Genomic DNA, 23236 nt, shown 5'->3' with positions numbered 1-23236 from the left:
TCAATGTGCCTGCAAACTTTAGAACTTCAGTAAGACCGTCTGCTTTGCCTACTGAAACCAATTAGATTCAAACTTTCTGCTGTCAGGAAAGATGAAGCATTTTAATTGTTGCTGTATGCAACACTCATAGTTGACAGTTCTTATAGCGACACTGAATGCAGTAGAACATCCTAAAAATGCATTCAAGTACCTTAACTGTTAACATAAATGTAGCTTATTTGTGTGTCACTCGGGTGTAGATCCTCAAATCATCTCTGAATTGGTGCTGACACGGTCCTTCCTTCTTGAGGGTGGCTACTTTTGTTTCCCATGGTCCCTGTGTGTGTTGTAAAGTAGTCACCGCTCCAAGCTCGCTCCCGGGATGGACTACAATCTCATGTTTAGTTTACTAATTTGTAATGAGTTTTAGTCCATCATGCAAGCGATCTTGGAGTGGTGGCTACTTGACAACATACACTGACCATGGGGAACAAAAGAAGCACAAAAGTATGGAATGCTTGTGTTGATGTAATTTACCTTAAATGGACACATAGACATATTAGTTAATCAGAATTTATCAAATATAGATATGCAGCCATGTAAAGTCAATGATGTCACTGCATACCACCCATTTGCTTACTTCAAGGGGATTTCCTGCCCATAGATGATTGGAAGGCACGTGTTTGGGAGAAGTTCGGGAGGAGCTTCTTCGGGGTTCAGAGGAGCTCAGTCCAAACCTGAGATCATCCCTAAGGACATATGAGGTCAATGATATCACTGCATGCCGCCTCTTTGCTTACTTCAAGGAGATTCCCCTCCCATGGGTGATTGGAAGGCACGTAAAACTTCCTTCCATGCTTGGGAGGAGAAGTGCAGGAGAAGCTCCTTCTGGGTTCAGTCTAAACCTGATCTCATCACTAAAGTCATATTAGGTCAATGACGTCACTGCATCCCGCCCCTTTGCTTATGTCAAGGGAATTTCCCCACAGGTGAATGGTCAGCATGTAAGGAGCTTCTTTCCATGTTTGGGCGGAGAAGTTCAACAGGGGATATTTCTAGGCTCGGAGGAACTCAGGTTTAGACTGGGTTCATTTCAAACCTAAACTCATCTCTAAGGTCATATAAGGTCAATGACATCACTGTATGCCGCCCCTTTGCTTACGTCAAGGGACTGTCCCACCCACAGGTGATTGGGCGGCATGTAACGAGCTTCCTTCTGGGTTCAGAGGAGCTCAGGTTTAGACCAAGTTAGGACCAAACCAGAGCTCATCCCTAACCATCCTAACCTAAACTGTTTATTGAAAATACACCATAGTATACCTGAAATAAGATCAATCGAATTAACAAATTACCATTCCACGGTTATAAATATAAAAATTGAAAAAATCCAGGAGTTCCCTTTTAAATCCTCCTCAGAAGATGTAATCACAGTATAACAACAATGTAATCTGCTGAGCGACACGATAAGTTACGTTGTTATTACCACCATTTCCATGTAAATGACAGCCTGGATTATTTAAGATTATGCTGTAATCCTTTTAATCCTCAACCCCTTAAATTTCAGTCTAAACACCAAAGTGCACTTAGCACAAAAAAAAAGCTTCAAGCCCGCAATCGTTCCATAAATCGTCGTCTGTTCGCCAAGGCCATGATGGAAGCTCCTAACCTTACTTGACGTGAGAAAACAGACTCGTAATTGCCTTTAAAGGGAAGTAATTGTTCCCTTTGTCTATTTCTCAATATGTTGTACCCAACATTCCCTGCTTCACCTTAGCATTTGTGCTCCGGTGCTAATTTAACAGAAAATAATAAGCAATAGATCCTCTATATTATTAAGCCCACGCCGCAACAACGTAATACATTTGGATGCAAATGCACCTGCACTCTGTCTCATTATGCCCCTATAATTAATATCTCCTCTGCGATATAATGGATTTTAAATGTAAACATCGCTAACAGGTATAATTTCGTTTCACCGATTCCCTCCTTATCCAAATCATTCAGTGGTCATTTTCCATATATAATCAATTATTCATAGTCTTAAATTGAAAACTCAGGGCTAATTTCAACAACGGAATCTTTACTGACATTTATAAGAGAACACATCAGCAAGGCTAATTATTAGCTCGTTTCACTGTGTGGCCTTTTATTACTTTGTAGGTAATGAAACAAAATAAGTAAATAAATAAATAAGAATATAAAAAATAAATAAATAAAAATAACACAATGCTTTACTGCTGTATTCAGCTGCAGGCGCGAAAGTCTTGACCAAACGCAAGCAAAGGACACCACATTCTTCATTGATCTTATTGAGCTAGGTAACTGTAATAGCTTTTTTTTTTATTACTTTACAAATTAAAATATACTATAATAATGATATAATAGCAAATAATGCAGAGAGTGCCAAAACAAAGCCATGTATTATTTAATTACTGTAAATGGGCACCAATTAGCTCCTTGCTTAAAAAAATTATTAAAAGTTGACTTGCTGAAAACAGGTTCTAATATTCACCATTTCAGGAGGACCGCTAAGATGAAGGCCTATTTTTGTTCTAGTTTTGGTTTGGGTTGCAGTAACCCAAGGAAACCAAGAAGGAGTCATATTTCATTGCTCTGTCTGTTGTCAACAGAGAAAAATGAGAGCTGATGGGTTATAATGAGTGCTTTTGCTCTTTGCAAGAAACATAATTTATAATTCTTTGGGGAGCTACAGGTGGGAGAGACAGATCAAAACGTGCAAAAATGGGGAATTTTGTATTAGGCATTTTATATTAGGGATAAATGAACCTGGGAATTTTGAATTCAGTCAGTGGGGAAGGCAATTGTAAGGTGGTCTGTAAAAAATAAGTCAAGGTAACTGGACTTGCTGTATTTTTCTTGAAGACGTTTCACTAGTCATCCAAGCAGCTTTCTTAATTCAGAATTACTTGTACAAGAATTCTCTGAGAATAAATATGATGAATGTTGTTCCAATCCACATAATCTGTTAGTCACAACCATGTGTTGATTGCATTTGCATAATTGGTGGGTTCTTTGGTGCAGTGACTTGTTGAAAACAGTTTCTAATATCCACTGTTTCCAAAGAGATAAAGGCCTATATGTACTGCCAGAAAGGTTTGAGTTGTAGTACCCCAAGCAAACCGAGAAGGAATCTGCTAGAGAGAAGGAGGTCTTGGGAGCAATGGAGAGGACGGTTAGGGTGATAGTTTGAGACAACATTGGAGATATAGCTGGGGCAGAGTTATGGATTTTTTTGTAAGTAGTTGGTAATATTTTGAATTGTATTGTTTGGGTGATTGGGAGCCAGTGCAGGGATTGGCAGAGGGGGGTTGCAGACACTGAGTGATTGGGGAGGTGGATAAGTCTGGCAGCAGCATTCATGATAGACTGAAGGGGGATAGCCTGTGTAGAGGTGGGTCAGTGAGGAGGGAGTTGCAATAGTGGAGAGAAGGGATAAAAAGTGAGTGGATCAGTAGCGTTGTGGCTTCATTGTTTAGGAAGGGGCATGGTTTGAAGATGAATGAGGCAGTATTTGGATAGTGATTGGTTGTGGGGCTGAAAGGCAAGGTTAGAGTCCAGGATTACACCTAGCACCTTGCCATGGTTCCCAAGTAAAAATCAAAGTTTCTAAATAAAGGCAGGGGATAGGTCCCTACAATACCATGCACCAATAACACATCCAGCACAGAACTATCTCATAAAATATCACAGAGGCTGAAGAGATTAACAGAACTGATACTCTGAAGATTGGGTTACTACAACACGAGCGCACAGATTTAAACCAGATGATGAAAAATAGTTGTTTTTTTTTTTTTAAGCATGTATTGTTTATTGGATTTTCAATGAATCCATAACATAACTAAAGCGTACAACAATAAAACAAGAGGGTACCATATCATAGTAAGGGATGGGCATACACAGCGAGGAGCAATCAACCAGTTTTGTAAACAGATGGAGAACATTTGAGAAAACATGTGTCGGTATGATCAGAGTATTTTACGTCTCTTTGCCGTGTATGTAATGACACTATGTCGAATAGGATTTAAGGCCTCCTCTCCAAAACAGAAGAAAACATACTAAAACATTAAGGAATTAAGTTACAATCACTACCTGGAGTACAAAAAAAGCATGAAAAGCAATATTGCCAGTACCTGCAGCAGCAGATTTTCCACATATTCGGAGTAAACCAATTTCAGTTTCATGTGGGACTAATAAAATGTCAAGGGGTGTCTTGTAATCATGTATATAAAAAAAAATCCAAAAAAATCGAAAAAAGTTTTAACTTACCTGAAACACATTCTTACGACTAGATTTCTCACTTGTCCACTCAATAACTGCCCCACAAAGGTCTACACACTCTGACTTAGTGCCTGATTTCTAAAAACAATAAATCAATAGTTGCTTTACTTAAGTGTTGACTTTACACACAATTAAAAACAATTACAAAAACAAACAAAAACAAGTGACAAATAAAATCATATATAAATACTGTACTGTGTGTGGTATTGGAGGGGATATGCAATTGTTCAATGTTGGTTGTTGGCTCTGGGTAACTAGAGGGTATGTATTATAAGCTGTCTAGTATTTAGGGCTACAAGGAAGGTTAGTGTAAGGGTAAGTGTTGGGGTTATAGGAAGGGTTAGTGTAAAAGTGGGTGTTAGTATCAGTGTTAGTTTAAGGCTAATGTTACGTGTACTGACAGTGTTAGTGTAGAGATTAGTCTTAGGGTTACAGGGGGGCTTAGTGTGAAGGTTAGTATCCAGGTGGCTGGGAGGGTTAGCTTTAGGGTTGCAGGCAGGGTTAGTGCAAGGATTAGTGTTAGTGTTTCTGGGAGGGTTAGTGTGAGGTTTATTGTTAAGATTAAAGAGAGGGCTAATCTAAGGTTTAGTGTTAGAGTTACACTAAGGTTTAGTGTGAGGGTTGTATTTAAAGCTAGGGTTAGTGTGAATGTTAGTGTGAAGGATTACAGGGAAGGTTAGTATTTGTGATACAGGGAGGGTTAGTACCGATATTAATTTTAGGATTACAGAAAGGGTTAGTGTGATAATTAGTTTTAGGATTATAGGGAAGGTTAGTGCTAAAGGGAGTATGAGCATGAAAGTTAGTGTTGGAGTTAGTATTAGGGTTACAGGTTGTATTAGTTTATAGGTTAGTGTGAGAGTTGGCAATGCTGGGAGGGCTAGTGTAAAGGTTAATGTGATGGCTATAAGGAGTGTTAGGGGCACTTGAAGGGCTGGCATCAGGGATAGTGTTAGGTAAGTGTGAGGGTTAGTGTTAGGGTGCAGGAAGGTTAGTGTTAGGGTTACTAGGTAGGTTTTCATAAGGGTTAATGCTAGAGTTAGTGTGGGGGTTAGTGTTAGGGTGTGAAGAAGGTTAGTGTTACCGTTACTTGGAGGGTTTGCCTGAGGGTTAGTGTCAGGGTAAGTGTGAGGGTTAGTATTAGAGCGAAAACACACATTTACCCTGCAGTAAATGTGCTCTGCAGTGAAAACCAGCTCTGAAAACTATTTTACTAAGTTTTTTTAAATGAGATTTTTTTAAATTAATTTTCACAAGCATTACAACGTACAGAGTTAGACATTTTATAGTGCACATTCAGTATCATATGGATCCACATTGTGTAGCAAGCTTTACTGTTTTTTTATATTTTACTAAAGTTTTCTTTAATCAGTCCCAGTCCCTGATGGCAGTGATCTTCTTTTGCCCTTTTCTTATAAGTATATTAAATTCAGCACAAAATTTACTTTAAAATAAAACTGCATTAAAAAAAAGCCTTATTGGAAGAAAGCAGAATGTGGAAGTATTTAACAAGGAAATCACTGTCCAAACATAATTTACAACAAAACATGTATGTATGCTTTTATTTTACTATGATTCTATACTGGGGGAAGAATAAATCTGTTTATCCATAAATATCTCATACACAATCTCTAATGAAGCTTTAATTTTGTACCATTGTTAAATTATCATTGTTCAGTTCCTACTATACACAGTAGCTTCGACCAAGAGACATTAGATGAGACAGAATTACTTAAATAAATGTTTTTCAGGAGAAATGACAATGCTCAAGTTTAATAAAATGACCTCATCTTTATTTATCATGCATTGAGCAAAAATGCCCAGATTTCCTAACAAGCAGTGGCTACAGTTGTGTTAGTGCTGATAAAGTTACCTGAAGAAAATTCTAAATTTGATGAATGTAAATTATTGACTATAGGGCAGTTCATGTAAAAGTACATCAAGTCTATAACATTAAAGCACACACATTTTTTATCTTAGGTTCTAATTAAGATTCAAAAAAACACACAAACTTAGACGTATCTGTTATGTAATACACATAAAATAATTCTGAACTTTGGGCCCAATTAAAAAATCTTCAAATTGAGATTTTGCTTTGCTAATTTCTATTAATCTGAATGCCTTAAATTTGGTTTTACAAATAGATATGTACCGTAGGAGCATTAGAGGAACTTAATTGTGCGAAAATAGGAAATTTAGTGGCAGCCTTCTGTTGACAAGGGCATCCCAAGGAGTCCCAGAAAACATTTGTTGAGTATTGGAAAAATGACAGGGCTGCAATGATGAGTTCAGTCCAGTATGGGTTTTTATTTGATGGTAAAGGTAAAAATTCAGCACATTTCAGGGACTCACAGATCCCTCTTCATCAGGGTTTGTATGGCGGCAATGATGCACGAACTTACTGGACAGGTAATAATAGGAAATTAAGATTATGTAATCCCAGCATGGGATGCATGTGAAACACCCTTTAAAACTGGTTTTAGGAGACTGAACCCTGCCATGCTTTATGCCTTCTATGTTACATAGTTACATAGTTAGTCAGGTTGAAAAAAGACACATGGCCATCGTGTTCAACCTATAAAGATATGAAAAAAAAAAGCCTAAACAGAACAATATGCCCACAATTACCCCCTGTTGATCCAGAGGAAGGCAAAAAACCCCTATAAAGCATGGTTCAATTTGCTCCAACAGGGGGAAAAAATCCTTCCTGGTCCCAAAAGGCAATCGGATATTCCCCGGATCAACAATCTCCCTGTAATACAAAAGAGGCAGTTTTGTGAGAGAGAACTGAAAGCTATAGTATGGCAGAGACCATTCTGTCGTAACTAGCCATCCTCAAACTACATATGCTGGTATTGTTAGCGCTGACACTACATTTGGAGCATGGAGCTAAGTGGTGATAGCGGTGGTAGGGATGTCATCAATCCTAAGAATGTTACTGGATGGGTGCTATCCTCCAGTATGCCACTCCAAGTAACACCCATGGATAACATCATCAAGAGACATACACCCATCTCCCCCTGTAATAGGAGGAGGTGTGGCAGTCACCAGCTTAGCTGCACAACATATGAGAGTGGTCCCTTAACTGACAGCATTTGAGCTAATTGAAGGTTAGTGCTAGGCAAGGTTCATGGATTAAGCAAACAGGTTGGTGCACATGAAAATACCATACATTATTTGGTGGCTACTTTTGTTCCCCATGGTCCCTGTGTGTTATAAAGTAGCTAACGCTCCACGCTCACTCCTGTGATGGATTACAATCTCTCATTTAGTTTACTAATTTGTATTGAGATTGTAGTCCATCAGTGGAGTGAGCTTGGGGCGTTGGCAACTTTACAACACACACAGGGACCATGGGGAACAAAAGTAGCCACCCTCCAGAAGGAAGGACAGTGTCAGCACCAATTCAGAGGTGATTTGAGGATCTACAGCCGAGTGATACACAATTAGGATACGTTTTTGTTAATCTGGTACTTAAATGCATTTTTAAGATTTAACTCCTGAGATTAGTGTCACTTTAATAAGGAACATTTGCACTTATTATGCTTACAAGCTCACACTTGGTTTAATTACAAATTCCATTACTTTTTTGTGCATAACATGATAAAATATATCTAATCCTAGGACCATATAAGGGAAGAAGTTCCATCCAGCCTTGGGTAGTCATGCAGCCTTGGGTAGCCCTTACAGTAGGACTCTGGTACAAGTATTTTTTCTGTTGTCATAATATCTTCCTCCCATTGGTTATCCTTTTTCTGTCAAAGTTTTGAGTAAATATACATTGTTCTTTCCTTGAAATGATTGACCTGCAATATCAAACTTAACCGGTAACCGTGCTAAAGGTGAAACCTGAAATGGTGTGAATAGGCAGGAATTGTTGACCCTCCTCCTACACCTCTGCCTCTAGTAATGTGCACTCTACACTAACTTCTAAGTGACCTACAAAATATAACAGCTGTAACATTTTAAACCTTTCCAATTTGCTTGCAAAGCAACTTCTGTGTTGAGTTCAGAGAAGCAGCAAGGGCTTCGCTGATGTTCATTTTAACAGAAGCTCCGCTCTGACAACGTGGCCTCCTCTCCCCCTTTTCGTGTCAGTAACAAATAACAAAATATCATTTTCTGCTTTGTTTTTCATCTTTTCTTCCTTTATTAGAAAGAGATCTGATATGACAGATACTCTTGGCAGCAGGGACTAAAGTGATCTTTGTCACCTGCCAAAAGAGGACATGGCTTATTCTAAGTGACTTCGGCTTGTAAAACCACCTTCCCGGGCAGCCGTCATGCCAATAAGGTATGGCAGGTCTCATCCAGCCTTGGGTAGCCTTCACAATAGGGCTCTGTCACAAGCGTCTCCGTTCTTGCTACGTTATCATCCTCTCACTGACTGGCTCTCCCTTTTCTGCCACGCAGAGGTTTGTATACTTTAACAGCATTATATTTAAGGCTATGAGAGTACATGGTAGATTTGTCTGAACAACTTACTCGTCACATCTCGGAAAGTGATGATCAATAGCCTTACCTCCGGCAGAAAGAGAAAAAAAAAAGTACAAAGTGGATTTTGCAGTTGATGTTGAGGCTAGGAATTGCATCAGCTACAACTGATATAATCTAAAGAGATACTTTGTGAAGGCAGTTTTATAGAGAGATTTTATGTTAAAGGGCCAGTTCACACAAATGTTGATTTAAAATGGATGCTGATAGAATGAGCAATACACTGCCTTAGCATATGCCCTGGTGAAGACATCTCTTTGGTGGACCTAGTGCTATCACCTTTGCCAATGAGTCTGATTCCTCTTACCGCAATCTGCACTAAATGAATAAAGTATTAAAACATGATTACAATGATTAATAGAGTCTCTACGAAGTGTAGGAGTCCAGAGGTGTATTCAACCTGCTAGAATATAATCAAAACTGTAATATTAGGTTTGGGTGAAGGATCCTTAAAGGCACTCGCATAGTGTGTTGGGTTAGGTTTAGTTCTAACAAGAAGATATTTGGAAGGTCTATGAAGATTAAATGACGCCCCTTGCATGGACATCTTAAAAAAAACCAATCACGGTTTGATATCACCGAACCTAAAAGTGTGAACAGAGGTTGTTTTAGATTGGGTCATGGGTGGCCAAGGCTCATTGCTGCACACAGGGAATGAAGGCCAGCCCTTTAAAATGACACTGTAAATATTATGCAGATGGTGTTTCATACTGTTGTGTTACAGGTTCTATTTAAAGACTTAGTGAAGCCCTCATGTGACTAACATATAGCCTGTTGGGTTGGTAACTGTGAAGCTTGCGCAGGGTACTCACCAAGCTTGGTGTCAGGTCTTTGGCATCCTTGAAGAATTCAAGTCTCTGCTCAGAAAGCACAACATAGGACAGGACCCAGTTTTTCCTAAATAGGAAACATAAGTGTAAAATGTTTGCGTGAAGTGCTTTCAGAGGTAGGAAGTAGCGTAGGAAAATCTGAAAACTATTTTAGTATATAGAAGATTATATCACCTCACTGCACTTGTTACAGTATCAACATTTCTACAATTTTCTCCATTTCTGACCATCATTGGCCCAAATCATATTAGCCCTTGGGCAGGTGATGCTATATTCCGTAATGATTACATAAATCAGAGGCTGCACCAAGAATCTGCTATTGACACATGGAGGAATATCGTAAAGAAGCTCCTGAATTGGATCATATAACCCTGTTCATTGAATGCATAGTTTTCTTTTAATGTGCTTCAGGAAAATTCACTGTTGTTACATGGTAAGAGCTAGAATACCATTTGCCTGCCAGAAACATTTATTTTCCTTATTCACTCCTAGAATTGTTCTGGCTGGCACACATTATTCTGTTGGTATGGCCTATCTAAGTAGCTACAGAATAAAAGCACATGAGAGAAATGTACAACATGTCAGGATATATTTGCTTAAACAGTACTTGCTGGCTTCTTGTGGTACATTACTTGTTTATGAATGCACCTAACAAGCATTTGAGTATTTTGCCACGGCCACATTTACAAGTATTTAGTAATATGCACGCATTTCAATGTAAACGTTTTAGTAATAAAATAGTTATATGCAAACCAGTCATGAGACAAAACATGGAGACTGTCATGCTAAGTTCAATTATTTAAATGCCAGCTGCCTGACTGTCATAGTGCCCTGATAATTTGTGCAGTGCTTTACATACTGTACATTCATATCAATCCCTGGCCTCAAGGAGCTTACAGTCTTAGGTGCCTATCTCACATGCATAAACTAACATACTAGGAGCCAATTAACCTATTGGCATGTCTATGGATGAAACATATGTAAGCACAGGGAGAACATGCAAACTCAATGCAGAGAGGGTCCTGGCTGGGATCTGAACTGGGGACAATAGTGCCTCAATACTTGAAGCCACAGATGTTTCACAAGTATGCATATAAACAATTATGACTTCCATATGATTGTACCAAGTCAGTGACTCAGAAAGGATTAGTGCCCTTTCACACCATATGCTTTTGGACTGTGCTGGCCGCTTTTTCCAGCATAGCCCAAATGCAAGACAAGGCAATTTGTCTTGCCATGGGTCGGCATAGTTCACACCACAGCATTGCAGTGGTGGCCACTTAAACAAAGTACTGCATGCAGTGTGCCCATAGAATGTAATGTCACTTGTAACATTACAATACAGTTCTTAGAACAACAACGACAAAAAAGAAGCAATGCACTCTGGCTCGATCAAGCGCATTGGCACTGTTCAGACACACACATACCAGCAGCTGTGCGGTTGAGTGAGGATTCTGGTGTGAACAAGCCCTAAAGCCAGTGGGTCAGAATCTCAGCCAATCCTCTAGCATTTTTGTAGGGGGGTCACCAATGGCAGCCCCTATATCTTCATATAAAGCAGGTTTACTTTAATATCAAAGAGAAGCACAGTGGTTTGCCATTGCCTATACTGACCGATGATAACTACCTCCTCCTGTTGGCCCTGCCCACCCCCTCTCTTTTTCATGACTCTATGGAAGGTGCAAAACATTACAACAGCAGGTCGTACATATGATGCAAGTGTAGGAATTGATATGGTTATCTCCTTTCAGGAGAACCTACAGTTCATACATGTGTACTCCAGGTTACTCAATCAATAGAATATATTGCTGTCCATGGTGCTAAAATCACACTAGCAAACTGCAAGATAATCTCACAAGGGATTCATTCTTTGGCCATAGAATAAATTCATTACTACAGAACATTTCTGAGGGAAACTATGAGCATTAGAATACTATGTGGTTCTTCCACGGCTTCCACTAAGTTTGCAACTCGTTTTGTAAAGACTTGGATTTGAGATCACTGGTTTATAGTGATTCATACAGTCATAGCTTAATACCAAAACTATGTTTCTAAATCCGAATAATATAATCTAACATTATCCGGGCCACTAAGCTCAGTGTACATTGCTAACAATGCAATAAGCAACATGTGCCAAACACAACAGATGCAAGAGCCAGGGAAACCAGATACTACCATTTACTTTAAAGCAGGGGTAGCCAAACTTTGGCACCCCAGCTGTGTTAAAAGTACACATCTCATCATGCCTCTGCCTCTGGAAGTCATGCCGGTGGTCTGTGGCCTGTGTCCAATCAGACAACGCCTGGTGTTCATTGAGAAAAATACTAGGTGTCTTCTGAATGGAGGGACTCTCTGTGTTTTAATAGCACAATGAAGTCACTCAGCATAGCAGCTACAGTCCCTGGTGTGTTATAAAGTAGTCACCTCTCCAAGCTTGCTCCTGTGATAGACTACAATCTCAATACAAATTAGTAAACTACATGTGAGATTGTAGTCCATCACGGGAGTGAGCTTGGAGCGGTGACCACTTTACAACACACACATGGACCATGGGGAAGAAAAGTAGCCACCCTCCAGAAGGAAGGTCAGTGTCGGCACCAATTCAGAGATGAATTGAGGATCTACAGCTGAGTGATACACAATTAGGATACATTTTTGTTAATAGTTAAGGTAATTAAATGCAATTTTTATATTTAACTTCTGAGTTTAGTGTCACTTTAACTTCACAACCCCAAAGCTAGAAAGCAGCATAGGCAATGGCTGATTCCTTCAGAGCCTTCTCATACAGGCATTGTGACAGATCCTCTTAAGTGCATTCCATGGTCATTAACACACAACAGAGTATCCATATTTGGGTGATTAGGTCTCTTTAAACATGGCAGGACTGAGGACAGACTGTTCTTCATAAGAGGGATTAATAGAAATAACGATATCTTATGAATACAAGGATAGGACGAAGAAAAAACATCAACAGACGATATAATGAATTCTGACAACAGGAGAAAAGGTGAAAGATGATTCCTTAGGGGAAATAAAATAAAGACTATTGAAACAAAACAAACAATCTGCTGTTCGGAATCAAGGGCATGTTAAAATTGTGTTTAGATAGATAGTTTCCACTATGTGTAATGATATCCCTTAGCAAAGTTTTTGTTTGTTAATTATGTGTCCTTTCATTTGTTTCTGATTAGAATAACAGTTTACTGACTAGATTAAAACCATGCATTTTCAAGGCCCCGGCATTTTATGGAGAATGGCAGTTAAAACAAAATTTGCCAGCTTGTCTGTTAATGTAAACTTAGCATCCCCATGTGTAGTCTCAATTAGGTCCCGGCTTGGACTCCTGTGGTGGCTATATTGGGATTTATCAGAAGGACTTTAGGTATGTAGGGGTTGCTAAACTCATTTACATTGTGGTAATACAAGACCTGCCAACTTTCTGAGATGGAAAAGAAGGATGCATTAGTGCACAAAGTATGTAGGCAAAGAGTATGCCCCTGCTATGCCTCCAGTAAAGTGAGGATAAACCCACAAAAATGATTGGTTTACCCAACAATTGCTATTTTCATCAGTATGCCCCTGCTATGCCTCCAGTAAAGTGAGGATAAACCCACAAAAATTATTGGTTTAACCAAAAATTGCTATTTTCATCAGTCCTCCGTAATTTTGACTTTACAAATAACAAGTTGAATAATGTCAAGGGTTAGATAAAAGGTTTAGTGCAGTAAAACACATTTATAGGTAAATAATACATGTTTTATAGAAATCTGTACATATGACCAAAAAGAAGGTAAACTAAGGAAGAAAGGCGGACAAAGAGGTTTGGTTCCAAATGATGGGCATTCACTCCAAATGAGCATAACTCTTTGAAGGTCAGCAAACTTTGTCTATGAACATAAAACAGACTGATCTGCATTGATGCTAGTGGTGCTAAACAGTCCGAGCACTACAGGTCTCTAAAAACCTAAAATGATATCCAAGAAAGTGAATAGGTTAACAATGTCTCTATGATTCAGTTTGCAGGGTGTCATCCATTCATGGTTCTATAGCCTGTGAAACACATTAGTAAAGGGTGTTTTGCTGGGTCAATAACAATAAGCATCTACAGTATATAAATGCATTATAACTGGATTTTGTGCTATCAACCAAAGAAGCAAGGAATCTCCACTGCTTAGGTCATCTGCTAACCAGAGATGGGTGAGTGAAGAAGGAAGCTTATAGTGCACAGGTAAACTGAAAGGGGATCCAAAGGACCCGTTTACCAGTTTGTTTACAATCAAGCTTGCCGTTCCCTAAGCATGGAAATGTAGTGGTGCATGAAGTGTGAGTGTCTCTAACATCATACTAGTAATTCCATCTCTGTAGACCAGTGGTGGTCAACTTACTTGACATAAGGGGCTTTGATTAGAGCACCTGACATTACCAAAGGATTGCATATAATGTTCAGTGTATGTAACACTAAAGAAAATGGTCAAAGACCACACATACTACAGTGAATGGTCATAGATTGTGGGTAGGGATGAGCTTTGGGTTTAGGTGGACCAAGAGTTGGACCCAAGATGCTTGAAGTTTGCTGAATGGCTTACACAGCTTTATTGGTTGACTGGTGGCAAAGCCCCATCCTAACCATTTGCTAGGATGCAGGTATGTGCAACACAACAACCACTGATGCTGTTGGGACACTAGCATCTTAGCAACTGATGACACTGTGAGGGTCAGAAAAAAAAGATACTCAATAAGAGAAAAAATGGACAGGAAATATAAGTGTGGAAGGAATTAACCGAATCATTTAACCAGTAGAAACCGGTTGAATTAATATTTTGCTGCACATCTTCACTGTCCCTGAGTAACCACATAGGCAAGCAGAACAGTGACTATTACCTGCTGGAGCCCAAGGGGTTGATTTACTAACCTTATAAACACGCCACGAACATGTATACACCTCTGTAGTGTGTTCCCTCCCAGCATGATCTATTGGTGGAATCTAAACACCTTTGTAGAGTGTACACACCCAGCAGGTGTGTTGTGCAAAGCCCTGCATGAATTGTAAGGTGATGTTGTGTACCGTATATACTCGAGTATAAGCCGTCCCGAATATAAGCCGAGGTACCTAATTTTACCAAAAAAACCTGGGAAAAAGTATTGACTACAGTAAGTAACAAAAGGCCACATGCTACCCTCAGGCAACAGGTTGGGTACAAGGGCTGTAGACACTTCCCACCTGCAGCTTAAGTCCAGAGTTATGGCCATTTGTTAAAGCCCAGATCTGGCCCCTGCTTTGCAAAGGTTAGATGCTTGTTAAGTCTAGGTGGCAGTCATAAGGAGTTATACTTAACTTACCCCTGGCTTCATTAGGAACCCTTTATCAATGCAAAGTCTCCTCTCTAAAGTGCTCCTGGACGTGATCACACAATTGCCTCCTCCACAGCTTATAGCCCTGCATTGTAGGTGATGATGACCCACAATCCTGGGAGAAGAGCAGAGCACTGGGACCTGCCAGGGTAAGGTAAGTTATATATCCTTTTCTTGTACCTCTTAGACCTAATAAACATTTAAGACTTGCAGCCTGGGGGGTGGGAGGGTCTCCACTATAAGAGGTTTTTTTTTGTCTTTTGCCCAGAGTAGGACTTTAAGTATAAGCAGACACGTCTTTGGGTATTAAGCTACAGATAATGTCTTGCAAATTGTTATTGAATCTGGGGGCTAATGTTTATTTTAAGCTATCCATCACTTATACATACCCTTAAAAAGTTTCCTTCACTCTATTATGAGATTATCTAAGTATATCATAATTATCAGTAACTCTATTTGACTGAAAGCACACCAAGCGTATACACAGATTCAAATAATGTGTTCAGGCTCAAATTCATGATTATTTCACCCCTTAGTGGTCTTATGAAACCATTTATTTCAGGTATTTTATCTTACTGCCCTCTGTAATGAGGGTCATCCCATCGCGCGCCCGGCTCGGAAACAAATATAGAACAAAAATGACACAATTTGCATTAGTTAGCATAATGACACCGAGTCAATTTATGACCCAGCATTATGATATCAAAAATATTATGTCATTGCATCTAATATTGTGAAATTGAGTCATTATGCAAACATTATGCAAATATGGACTCTTTTTGTGTCTGTTAAATACAACCTTTGATAGATCAGTCTCAAGGTACATTGTCCATCTTGTATGCGGAAAGCGTATTTCAAATAGGGAGCAGTAAATGTATTTATATTATCCACATGTAGAATGAAAAAAAAAAATTCACAAATCCCCAAGAGTCAGACATTATTGGTCATTTCCTTAAGACCTTGGTACAAAGTAACCTTTTTTCAGCTTGTAAAAATACATTAAAGAAACATTTTTCCTAGCCTGTAAAAAAAAAAAAAAAATTGCATTAAACATTTCCAGACACTTTAGTCAATGCTATTGTTATTTATGAAATACCTTAGTTTGCTACGGAAACAGGATAGGGATACTTATGAAACAGTGTATGTGACATTCACCAAACATTAAAAGGGTTATTCACAAAGCTGCCAAAGGCAGCCCAGTGAAAAAAACAAGCCAAAATGAACAGAGCCGAACACTGTTCAGCTATTCACTTTAGCTCAGTACGGCTGATTTCAGTCGTACATCGCCTGAAATTAGCCGTAGATCGCCTGGCTTCGGCTGCCTTTGGTTGGTTGTTCGGTTGCATTCGGTTAGTTTTTCTCTTCACTTCGAATGCCTTCGGTTGCCCCATGCACTTCACTTCGGCTGGCTAAACGCCTATTGCTTCGGCTCGGCTCCATTCGGCTGCCTGTTCGGGTGCCTTCGGCTGCTGTACGGGCTATAGTGAGTAGCCCGTACAGCATCCCTTCGGTTCAAATGAACCGAAGGGCTCCCGCAACCGAAGCGAGCCAAAGGATCAGCTGAAGCTACGGCTGGATCCTTTGGCACCTTTGTGAATAACCCTTTTAATGTGGGTGTATCTTCCTGGGGAAATTGTTTTAAATTACAATGATCGATCCACGTCCAGTGAATGTTTGGTGAATGTCACATTAGCTGTTTTGAAAACAATGCCCCTCTATATTTGAATTCATGATTAAACTGAGGGCCACATTTATTTATTTATTTATTTATTCTGCTAATATAACCTGACCACATTACAAGGAAAAAACATGTTTGGGATTTTTCAAAAGAATAAAGAAATGTTCTGATTGTTGGTTTTCTGTGCCTCTGACTGTTTTACATACACGGAAAAATTATGAAGATGAGAAGCTTGGTGTGAGCTACCTCCTCATTGGGATCTGTGGTGGGGGCATACATTTACACAGATGAATCTTGTTGACTCCACCTTAAAGTGGCAATTTCCTTTGCCCTCCCGTTCAGCTACAAGGACCAGGGAAAGAAGGTCTTTTGTAAGCTCCAAGCCCACTCTATATATACGTATTGTGGATGAAGGTAAAAACTGTAGATATGGCTGCTGTCATGTGTATGCTGTGTGTTTGGCATGGGGTGGAGGGGAGTGAATTATATACAGGACCTTTAAAGGGGCATCAGAATTGCATGTGTCAGGTCAAAGCTTTTTTATTGCTGTTGGCCTGGAGAGGACGGCTGAGGAGAGAGAAGATCTGAGGATGGGCATGGGTGGTTTGGTGCCTGGGAACAGACAGTGATTGAGCCAAGAGAGGCCATTATTCAGATATACAATAACTATCTGGAAGGATGGGGGTTATCCTTAGTGACCTCATGTGGATTATGTTTTGTACTCTTTGATAGAGTCTCTTAGCTCCTTTAGAACTGGCTCTAATTCCTGTTCCTCTCTTATCCTTTAATAATGTGTCATACAATTTGAGATCCGGATTAGTTTAGCCTTGTTCTGAAAAATCATCTGGGGTCATAGGCTTCCGCAGCCTATTGCAATAGATTAAGCACACAAAATATACATATATACAGTATAAATATATTGTGGCAGTGCACTGCAATGCAACAGTGTAGTTTGGCAACTATGGCACCCAGGACTCACAGCCAGAGGGGCTGAGAGGGTCCAGAATGTGAACCATTTTATAAGGAAGAACCTGGCTTTTCAGATTCTTCCAGGTTTTCAGAAATGTAGCTGGGATCTGGAGCTCTGGAGATTTCTTAGAGCTCTGGGCGGGATGAAATCTCCATTCCTGGAGCCAGGTGTTGCCAATGACCAGGCTGGGCTGATGAGGTGGCTGAGAGCAGCCTCATTAAGAAGCCAGCCCAGAGCTCAGGGGAGTTGTGTGTGCTGGACATATGTGTAACAGCCAGTGGAGGCTGGGAGAGGTCGGGAAGGTCGGTGACCCAAGGGACCTGTTGGACACACTGCTGAGAGAGCACTGTGAGTGCTCACTAGGGGTGAGCAGTGTGAGTATCACACAGAGGTGTGCTGAGAGGCTTGGAGCTGAGGAAAGCAACTGAGCAATAGCGCTGACTATCAGTCACCGCTCCCCGCAGGGATTCCCCCCCCCCCCTTCTCCGATCCTCCAGTTCTGAGTGGAGGAACGAACGGGGGCGGAGGCTGGCACAACTGGCTCTGCCTCTAGATAGGCAGAGACAGCTGTCACTCACGCAGCTGGGTGGATCACGACAGTATTGTCGGGATGTGTCCCGGCTTTGACGCACTCAGTATATCGTGGGCAATAGCTCATTATATACCAAGCTTTGGGTCACAGGAGGAAGTTAGTATATGTCCACCCGTGACCCTAAAGAGAACTATGGGAAAAAACAGTTACCTTAAGATAAAATCACTATGCTACAGGGCAGAGTGAAACAATGTAGAAGTCACATTTTGTTTTTATACTGCATACTGGCATACTGCCACTGCTGAGTAACTGGAGATAAAATCCGCTGGATTGATAGCTTTCAGTGTAAAAATGTTTAATTCTATACTAGAACTCTGCAGTGCTGCGTTGAGTCAGTAGTTACTGACACTGGTATTTATTGGCAGATTGCAAATAGTTACTGACATTCCAAAGCACAGAGTGACTTTAATATTACATAGTGACATTAACCCAGACACCCACATGCTACAAGGAAACTATCTTAGCAATGCACTGCAAGGGTTAAGTCCTCATTTTGTCTAGGAGCTAAAATAATTATATTTATACTCACCTGGATCCCAGCTGGCTTCTAGACCGGTCCCTCCAGCCTCGTTCCCCGTCTGCTCCAGCAGTCTAAGGTACAGTGAATCATTACGTCCTATACAGTATATAGGATGTGAGGATGCCAAAGGACAGTCCATTGTTGGAGCAGAGAAGACAGGCTAGAAGGACCAGTCCAGCAACCAGCTGGGATTGTGGTTCGGGTAAGTATAACTCTGTTATTTTAGCTCTCTAGACAGTATGAGCACCAACAATAAACTCTCCCTTAATGTCCTTATGTCATATATACTTTATAGAATGCAGTAACTCATTGGACCTTAGAGCGCTGGACCGGAGGGGCTTAGGGACCAATCTAGTTGCCAGCCAGGATCATGGTTCAGTCGTTATTTTAGCTCCCTAGACCAAAACGAGCATTTAACCCTTGCAGTGCGAGAGTAGCCTCACTGAAAGGGTTAGGATTTTATTTGCCCAGAACCTTTTTTAACTGTATCTGATAATATGCTGATTGATATGTCTTATTGTAACTTTGTATTTAAAAAAATATATATATATTTCCTAAAAACACTGTTTCTGTAATTCATACAACAACCACCAGATGGCAGTATGTTAGAGAACCGAAGTAGGGACTCTGTCCTTTGGGAACAGTTCTAAATGAGAACACTCCTAGCTGATAACAAGATACAGAAAGTCCAAACTCTTCTTAACTGGTGACAAAATATTTTATTGGACATGCACATTACCTTAATTTCTTTCCTCTGTCTGCTATCTTGGTTTTATTTAGGATTCCTTCTTTTGATTGGCTTACCTATTAATAAAAGGATAACATTTATTTAAAACACAATTGCAGATACATAGAGAACAATGCTTGGCATGCCAGTTTTCATTGCGGTAACTTGCTATGTCATAAGCGTCAAGTAGATATTATTAAATCTGAACTCCACGCTTCGCCTCAGTCTTGCACAGTCATACAGGCACCTCACCTGGACTGAAATCGCTTGCTCTGACTTCACTGCACGCTGTGAGCTTCTCACAATGTGCATTAGAAGCTGATCCTGATCAAACAACATGTATGGTAGGCTACAGCTTATCATGTCATACACTGTTTTCAGTTTCTTTTTTTTTAAAGTTGAATTCCCTCTGAACACCTCTCCAGTCCCCAAATGCAGGAAGTGATGTATATTATTATTATTATTATACAGGATATATATAGCGCCAACAGTTTGTGCAGCGCTTTACAATATAGGGCAGGCATTACAATCACAATACAATTCAAGACAAGATGGTAAGGAGGGCCCTGCCCCTGAGGGCTTACAATCTAAAAATGTATATTATATATATAAATGTATATTATCACTTCCGCATTCTGCTGTCACTCTCCAGCTTCAGAAGCTGGGGAGAAGCTTGTGAAGCAGTTATCTGCTTTATCAGCTTCTCTGGGGGTCCCCTGGTGACATTAGGGGTCTCGGAGACCCCTTATGTCTCCATAAAGAGGACCTGTCATGTAAATTGGATATCACATAGGGGACTTCTTATCCCCTATGTGATAGCAATAAAGTTAAGTGGAAAAAAAAGAGTAATAAAAAATGAAAGAAGCATAAATTGTTTTTTTAAAAATGCATTTTTTGTAAAAAAAGTCCCCCGTCCCCCACATACACACGCAAACATGCGTTGGGTGCGCCTACGTGTGAAAATGACAATTGCACCTATTGTGCTGCACATGTTACATATCGCCGAGAACGTCGGAGTGAGAGTAATAATTGTAGGGCTATCAATCACTGATAACACTAAACTGATGAGCAATAAAAGCGTTTAAAGCGTCACCTATGGACAATTTTGGGTGCGGTCGTTTTTGGTGATTTTGCGGGCACACGCAATATAAAGGTTTGACATGTTTGGTGTCTATTTACCTTACGTGACCCCGTCTTTTATATTTTATAAACAATATGCATAGGAATGAATGTTTTATAACATAAGGTAGGGAAAACAGGCTATAGTCCGGTCATGCTGACTGGTGACATTTTAGACTGACTGGTGAGACACGCTAACATTTTTCAAGCCCTGTATATATGTATGTGTATATATGCTTTCAACACATGTATGCAGATCAGCAAAGTCCAGCGTCCGTATCTGCTGGTCCAATACCCATAGAGCTGGAACAGGAGGGTCAGGATATCAGTAAGGCAGATATATGAGAAGTAAAAAAATGCCTGTTTAATGTTTCTCTTAGGAAAGGTTTCCATTACAAATTACATTCAGATATTCTTTACAATACCACAGAATAATTACCTCCTGAAAAATGTTCTACTCCCCTATTGAAGAGGAACACCAACCTATACCATCATTGTTTCTCTGCAGTACATAAGGAGTGGACTACTGTCTCAAGGGGCTTAGCATGCGGTCTTCAAAACTCACACGAAGAACAAACTTACAACGTTCCAGATGAGAGTTGCAAACTATCACTAAATACTTCTTTTTATTTCCGTTCCTTCGCCTGCAGATACATTCGCACTTTTTTTTATGGAAGGCAGTTCATGTCTTGTTCCCCTGTATTAGAGTCTAAATGTATCAAAATAGCCTCACAGAGCTTCATTAGACAGATGCTCGAATTGTCAGTAATCTGCACATGTTACTGCCGTGTTCTTCTCCGTGCCGCGCTCAACCTGCCTGGAAGAATTTCCATCATTCCTTTCAATTGTTGCCCTTCTTGCATCTCTCCAGCTGAAGGAAGGTTAACTAAATAACCAGGAAAAAACATCCGCGGGCGAGCAGATAGCGTTTCACTCAAACAATTAGATGCAAAGGACACAGGAGGAACAGTTGCAATTGTTTCTAGTAATCTAACGAACTCGGGCTGAGGAATTCATTTGCATAATTAGAGTGACGGCATCTCTGAATAACATTATTTATTGCAGTCATTTATAAAGTGCCAACAGATTCAGCAGGGCTCTATGGAGTGCATGGGACCATTAATGTCAGGCAAAGAAGCTTGCACACTAATGTCCATACCACAACCTGAAAACTTCACACACTGCAGGAGGTAATTTTGGGTGTGTTGTTCACACATACAATACAATTTTATTCTCTTATGCTAGTAAGTTTGCAAGTAATGTGTGACGTATGTGTATAGCAAGTTTGTACATATTGTGGCTGATTCACTAAAGGGGTACTGCATGTTAGCTTTGCAAGCAAAGTTTCACTTAGCTTAGTGAATGATGGTCCTCCTTACCATCTTGTATTGTAATGTCTTCCTTATATAGTAAAGTGCTGCACAAACTGTTGGAGCTATAGAAATCCTGTATAATAATAATAAATAATATTAATAATAATGATGTGAAGTAGTGCTGAGTTCCATCATCCAATCATGGGCAAGCAAAAATCATATTTATTTTTATTTGTTTTCATATTTAAAAAATAAAATAAAAATCCTTGCACATGATTGGATGGAAATCATTCGCCTTCACTAAGCTATGTGAAAATTGCCTTGCAAAGTGAACGTGCTCTGCTTCCCTAGCAAATCAGCCATATTGTCTGCATTTATTACAAATATAGTTTAAGAAGGTAAACTGAAAATATAAATGATGCAGTCCTTGTTCCAGCCAGCAGGTGGAGCTCCCTGCACCTTTGCAAATGTCTTTGTCTGACTCTTTATGAGCGGGGGCAAAAAGCCTGCTGGGTACAGAGATCAATAGCTCAAGGAGACATAGCTCATGGTGTGGCTGCCTACATTTTATTAAGCGAGACTGTGCCCGAAAGGGAGATACTTTTGCTGTGTTGTAACTTAGGCTAATTTTCCTTTGGCAGCAGGACGCTGATATTCCAAAGGGTAATTTTTGACTGAAGTACTCCTGTCACGGGAGTACTTGACTTTACTGCTCTTAGGTACTCGGATGGCATATGATGGTTTAAGCAGGGCCGGATTTCCCACAGGGCCAACCATGGCCCGACCTTGGGGCAGCAGGGAGTAGAGGGGCAGCAGGGGTGTGGAATTCCCATCTCCCGATGACTGGGACATGCAATCCCGGGCTCCGGGCGGGTAGTTGTTATCTACACTTAGCCCTGCTTTGGGCAAGCAGAGCTAAATGTACAGCAGGGAAGAAGCCGCTTGTTTTATACAAGTGATCCCGGCAATGTCGCCGAGATCACTTGTATGCAGCCTACAGGTCTGCCATTCTCCATGGGGTATATATATATATAACACAGTTCACATGCCTTTTTCTGATTGTAATATGAATACTGTAAAAATAATTGCTCTGATATTACTGAATATAAATGCTGTTACTTGTACTTCCTCTTTGTATATGACTTGTGTATATAATTTTATATTATTTTGTTACATAATTTTTTTTGAATCCCCTTTTACCCTTCCTTCCCCCTGGATTCTGGATGTCTTATTCGACATAACAATGTTTGCACTCTCTATTGTTCTAAATCCTTAAGCTGTCTACTGGAATATGAACTTTTTATATTTATAGGAATTTTTTTCTGTTATATCTGTTGTTGTTAGACTGCAAATGCACATTTCC

General features: G+C 40.0%; 1 protein-coding gene across 1 annotated transcript in view; it reads right to left on the bottom strand.

Moving 5' to 3' along the window:
• ARHGAP15 (Rho GTPase activating protein 15) overlaps nucleotides 1-23236 on the bottom strand; it is a 409873-nt gene that overhangs the window by 338400 nt on the left and 48237 nt on the right. Inside the window, exons 5-7 of the mRNA XM_018554050.1 lie at nucleotides 19454-19518; nucleotides 9585-9669; nucleotides 4267-4356 (exon numbers count right to left, since the gene is read on the bottom strand). Coding sequence (XP_018409552.1) covers nucleotides 4267-4356; nucleotides 9585-9669; nucleotides 19454-19518 — 240 coding nt within the window. The remainder of the gene's footprint in view (nucleotides 1-4266; nucleotides 4357-9584; nucleotides 9670-19453; nucleotides 19519-23236) is intronic.

This window comes from Nanorana parkeri, unplaced genomic scaffold, assembly GCF_000935625.1.
Source record: "Nanorana parkeri isolate BGI_ZX_2015 unplaced genomic scaffold, ASM93562v1 scaffold140, whole genome shotgun sequence".
Lineage (NCBI taxonomy): Eukaryota > Metazoa > Chordata > Amphibia > Anura > Dicroglossidae > Nanorana > Nanorana parkeri.
This window is presented reverse-complemented; position numbering and strand designations above follow the sequence as displayed.